This window comes from Zophobas morio, unplaced genomic scaffold (genome assembly GCF_036711695.1).
Source record: "Zophobas morio isolate AGI-343-1 ecotype UQ-CSIRO unplaced genomic scaffold, CSIRO_AGI_Zmor_V1 ptg000024l, whole genome shotgun sequence".
Taxonomy (NCBI): domain Eukaryota; kingdom Metazoa; phylum Arthropoda; class Insecta; order Coleoptera; family Tenebrionidae; genus Zophobas; species Zophobas morio.
Window position 1 is genome coordinate 2,320,724 of NW_026972129.1, and position 6,000 is coordinate 2,326,723.

Below are 6,000 nucleotides of genomic sequence, written 5' to 3' on the forward strand. Positions count from 1 at the left end.
TCGTTATTAAATAAATTGTCAAAAAATAAATAAGTAGTTAAAAATAAACAATTTTTTTTTTAATTTTTGTTTAATTCGGTTTAGCAAAATAGGGCATAATGAGAGGGCATAATAATTCTTTATGCCCGCTCATTGTGCCCCGGATATAAGATGCCGCTTTACGTTTATCAAATCATGGATATAAAACAAACATTATATACGAGTGAAAAATAAATTATTAAAAACTCTGAAGATCCAATATTTGAAGAAACATCGTATGAGCTTTAGACGTATTGCCTGGGAAACGCACGTCAGCATGGCACTTGTCATAGCATTTACTGTGTTGTCTAGTTCTGTCATTTAGATTTTTCGATTTATGGTTTTCGATGGGTGGCGGAAAGAAGATCGAAAATCATTTGATAGAAAGAAAATGATCGAGGTGTTTCCAAAGCCATTCGAACTTGTTCGAAAAATCTCCCGTATGTTTGTTCCGTTTTATTTTTTAGTAGACCATAAATCAAGGGACAATGCATATCTTTGTAACTGCCGTGTATCGTGTATAGCTGGTAGAATAATTCAGGTACAATTTTAAACGTCCCGTCCATATACCAATTTTCGCTTTTCGATAAAATCTCTAGATTCTTTCTTGTGCCAAAAATAATTATTCGATCTTCACATTCAGAATCGTGGATTATGAAGTTTTCGCCTTTGTCCGTTTTTTGGTAAGCTTCCGGGAGTGTCAAATCGCGAACGTTTAAAGGTACCGACGGGCCAACGTTTTGTTTTTCTCTAGTGTGTCTAATAGTGCGACCTAAACTGCCCACTGATGGAGTGCAGAAAGCAGCTGCCTCGCTTAACCCGCTACAACATTTAGAGATGATCGACCGTGGGGCATCTCTACTTTTTGTTGCTTCTTCTTTCATTTTATTGACCATTTTCGCGACCTCAAGCTTAGTCGGTGTACCCTCATGATTATGATCGTTCCTCGTCGTCAATTTACTATTATTATCAACACTTACGATGCGACTCTTGCACCCATTTTTCCGCCAACACTCGCATCGCCAATATACCGTAGTACCAGCGACTTTTTCTTGTATGTAAAAAAAACCATTGGTATACAATTTCTTCTTCCCCTTGTTGCTTTCAACGAGTTCAAAACTAGTCACTTCCATCGTGAGAAACAACGTTTTGCAAAATTCAATTTTAATTGAATTAATTAATATGACACCGTGCTGCGTGATAGTGAAAAATTCTTATTGTATTTCTATCAAATGTATTTATATTAAATAAATTTCTATCAAATGTATTTCTAACAAGTGTGCCTTCGATCTAAAGAAATTCTATAATGAATTCACGTTCGGTAGATGTAACTAGATTTGGTAACTTTTTTTTTTAAGCTGTGTAACTGCGGACATAATTGTTCTAGTGTATAATGTATTACTGGAATGTCAGAAAGTAGGTATCAAAAATGTGACATGTAAGTAAGTAAAGGTCAAATATCGAAAATGTGATGGTTTTGTGGTAATCTGGTGAATCTATTTTTGAACCAAGGAGAAAATCGCATCCCTCTAAAAGCCCAAAGAGCAACCCGCATGAAAAATTTTGAATCTTTTCCCTTCACTAGTTTTTTTAGGAGGACAAGCTTTGATGTCATCATCATGGATCCACAATTTCACCATGGATCCGTTCTGGTATATCCATGTCTCATCCAAGAAAATGAAAAGTAAATCTTCACCACAATCACGCAATTGGAGATAGGTACCGCCTTAGAAATTTGATTCTGGCAGCTATAACGTGTTTAAAATGTGAAAAACTTCGCCTTCGGAAATCTAAATTTATACGTGTAATACGTACAATTATTTTCAAAGCCGAGTGTTTTACCTCTTACAAAACAATAACGATTATATAAAACTTAAAAACCAATTGTAGAACGGAACCAACAAAGCATGTAGGTATATAAATCTGCGCAGTCGTCTTTCTGATTCTGATTATAATATTAACGGCACAAGCGCCGCTGTATCTGTATTATTTTAAAATTCGAAAAACACTCGACAACACTAGCGAACTTTACGGAGAATATTTTTGCCACCAGTTTAACTGTTTCCGTTTTACCCAATTTTTTGAAAACCACGAAATATTTCTTGTTTCTTTTCCTTTAAAATGAGCTTTCTCGTGATTTCTTTTATGGAAATTGTTTCCATGCTGTATTTAAGGATTTTCTTGAAACGAAGCGTGTTGAAATTAGAAAAACTTCGTTTTTTTTCCACACTATTCAGATTTGACATTTGAATTAGAAAATTAGACAGTTGATGCCAATCTTAAATTTCTAGTGATGTTAAGATTGCAACTTAACCACAGAAAAGTTTCTGTCAGTTACTTCTACCGAACGTGAATGCTTATTATGTTTTGTATTTTCGTTCAAAATTAAATCTATCATAATTATATTCTATCACATTTACATTCTATTTTATGCATTTCTAAGAAATACATTCGATCATTTTCTTTCTATCAAATGATTTTCGATCTTCTTTCCGCCACCCGTGTTGTTTTTGTAATAATTTAATAAAATTCCATTTGACAACAATGTTTGCCTGATATAAAGCGAAGGTGGATTTCAGTTACCATCGTTACTAAGAAAACAGAAAGTAAGCCGAATGTATTCACGCATTAGGTGTGTGCAGTGTTGCCAATTTTACTCTTATAAAATTACGTTTTTTTCTTAATCTACATCATAAAGAATTTTTTTATTATTTTTTCGGGACTCCCGAAACCCCTGTATATAACGTACTGAAGAGTTAATCCGCCATTTTCCAGACACGCGGTATATATACTTGTTATTTGTGTAAACATGTTTTTGTGTGGAACGATGACAAATGTAGTGTTTCTATGTAATGGCTGAATAAAGTTATTATGATCAGCTGATTAATAAAAACATTGCAATATTGTTTGAATCATCCAATTTTGCCTTATTAATTTTAATATTAACTACTTTCTTATATTTTGAAACTTTATGCGTAACATGCATAGTTCTTCAATTATTTTTTTTATAATGTATAATTCACAATCCTTTATTTGCATTAAGGTATTAAGGATAACGAAAAACTGTAAATATGGAAATGAATAAAATAGAAACGAGCGCGCCGCATCGACGATGTCGTCCGCGGCAAAATCGGCCAGAACGCCATGGGCCGACCTTGTGTGTTCCAATTTACGCCAGAATTGTGACTTAACGCAGCCATATACCGATCGGAAAGCAAAAGCCGTAGCTCGTAGAATACTGTTCGTTATTTTTTCGGCTGGCCGCCCTATGTACAGCATTTGATATAGTAAAATAGTTTCTCTGCGGGATGAATTTAAAACATTAAACTATGTCTTAATTATTAGAATTTAATAGTAATCATTTTATTTATTTATGTTTATGAATTTTTTAATTTTTATGAATTATTGTACATTTTACCTATCAGTTTGTAAAAAATGCTAATAAGAAAATTAGTTTTCTTATGTATTAAATTATTTGGTACGGCCTGGCCAACCCTGCCGCCCCTGACGAGCCGTCACTGAAGACTGGAGTGTGCACTCGGCAGCTTTTCACCATATAAATCTCCGAGAGTGCACTGTAGAAGGGAATGAGCCGATTACGTCCTACTGTGGTGCCAATGCTTTGGGTGTGTGTGGCTTTCGGCTACATACCGAATTCATAGCGAAAAGGCGGGACCGTCCCCAAAGTGGAGACAATATGAAAGTTAAATTGTAAAATGTTATATAATTTTGATTTTTTTTTCCCGAACATGTGTAGTTTTAGGGTAAAAACTCAACACAGATTCATAAAGCACAAATGCAGAAGTAAGTTATTTTATAAAATTGAAAAAACATTTATTCGGGAAATTGTAAGATGACGTTGTCGGTTTTTGGGACGCATAAGGGGCAATTCTGTAAAAACTTGTTAAATTTAAAGTATGTTAAATTTAAAATTTCCATAGCAACGTTAAATTCGTAAATCTAATTTGCTGTTTACATTTTAACAACTTTTAAATTCTAACAGGTTTGATTCAGAATTGCTTCTATAAATGGATAAACTTTGATTAACGATTTACCATGCTTCCAAATAACCTTAATACGTTTACAAGGTTCCAGAACATTTGGTTTTGCAGTTTTAAAATTAAATTGTAAAATGTTTTTTTATTCAATTTTATTTTTTTCTGAAAATCTGGAAGTCTAAGGTAAAAACTCAAGAAGGATTCACAAACTACAAATGCAGGAGTATGTTATTTTATAAAAATTTAGATGTCATTTACTAAACAAAAATTTGAAGATGACGTCATCCCATTGTTGGTAGGAATGATCAGACAGGATATTCCTTACACACCAAGATTATCTGTCCAACAAAAATCCACAGACGACAGACGCCAACCAGAGAGATATACCAAAACAGGAGACCCAATTTTTCGTATTCTTGGGGTCATGACACATCCAAAAAACATGAAATGACCTTAAACAATACTTCCTTATGCTTGTTTATAAATATTATGTTTGTATGCACAAACTTCAAAAGTATCGATGTCTATGGGTGTGACACATTTTTTGACAGTATAACGAGCATAACTGATAAAGTTACTAATGTGTTGAACGCATTAGAGGATGAGTCATTGTTTATACAGTTAATAAGTAGCCATAATTTATACTCGAGTTAATTTAAAAAATAATATTTTTGACGTCTAGTATTATTATATATACAATCTATTACAATTTAAACAAAATAAATTGATGTTCTAAAAGGCTCACAGTTTTGATGCAATAAAAACTAAAAAAAGGAGCAGCATAATTCACTGAAAATGACTCACTAAATGTAAGCGCTTCTGGTAAATATGTTTAGATAGAAGGCAATATACATTAACTAATAATCAACTCGTTTTCAAAGGTGGTGTTGCGATGTCATTAAATGTCATCTTTGTATAAATGCATTCACAGTCTAAACTAAAAATTTCTTAGCATAGTTAATTCATTTGTGGTGTTTCATTAACAATATTAAATAAACTGACAACCATACTTACGCTCTGCTTTCCTAAAAAATCCTTCCTGCCTCTCTCGAATGTATAAAATCCCTTCTTTTTCAAATTTAGTCGAGGGTTGTGTAGCTAACGTTATCAATTCTTGTTTATTAAATCTCATAATCAAGGATGTTGACGAAACTTATACACCTACAAAGTAACATTTCAGTGTTATCAGGTGGTTGTTGCTTTAAAGAAATTTAAAACTTGATTTTCGTCTTTGAAATTTTCTTAATTCTCTTATCAAAAATAAAACCACAATATAAGCAATAAAACTTACAAACTTAAGAACCATTATTTTGTTTAGTGGAATTACATGCAATAATCTTCGTCATTATTCGGCATAACTCAACTGAATCTTGTTTTCCAATTTTCATTAGCTGTTTTTTTTTAGTTTAGCCACCCTACGCTTGCGAAATTATTATTTACTGAAAGATAACAATCGGTAAAATGTCACCACTGTCATCTTAAACCACAAAACCTCCTTGAATCCTTGAATCACCTTCCAACTATGACAAACCTCAAAGATATTGAATAAGTATAGATGGTGTGTGCCGTGTAGCTTCACATTCAAAACAGTCAAACTGTGACCAACATCTCTCTAGTGAAAAGAGTGAGGCACGAGGGCTTTATTATGCCCTCGCAGTACAGTGACAGATGAGTTTCAGTTGAATACCATTTGAAGAAAACGAAAAATATTGGTTTTTAAACAAAATGTGTGGTTAGTACACTTCCCACACGTTCGCGTATCTGATTATTATAAACATCCACTAAAATCTCGACAAAGATTACTCACTGATAGACAGCAGTAAAATCTAATTACACCACTGACTGGCTCAACCCCTTATCCGTCCATTCACGAATGTACAAAAAAGGGGAGAGGGTTTGCATATATGTACACTGTACTCCCTCTATACATAAAACTTCTTTTCTTTGACAAAACCTAATTGCTGTCAAAAAATAACAGCATCAC

General features: G+C 33.3%; 1 protein-coding gene across 3 annotated transcripts in view; it reads right to left on the minus strand.

Annotated features, from left to right (window-relative positions):
* LOC135135546 (inositol polyphosphate-4-phosphatase type I A) overlaps positions 1 to 5,598 on the minus strand; it is a 45,005-nt gene extending 39,407 nt beyond the window's left edge. For 2 of the 3 annotated variants that reach the window (XM_064064629.1, XM_064064627.1), the window contains exons 1-2: positions 5,308 to 5,499; positions 5,031 to 5,177 (exon numbers count right to left, since the gene is read on the minus strand). In XM_064064629.1, the coding sequence (XP_063920699.1) occupies positions 5,031 to 5,148 (118 nt within the window). In that variant the 5' untranslated portion in view covers positions 5,149 to 5,177; positions 5,308 to 5,499. The other variant, XM_064064628.1, reaches the window with a different exon arrangement.
* Between the last annotated feature and the right edge of the window lie 402 nt (positions 5,599 to 6,000).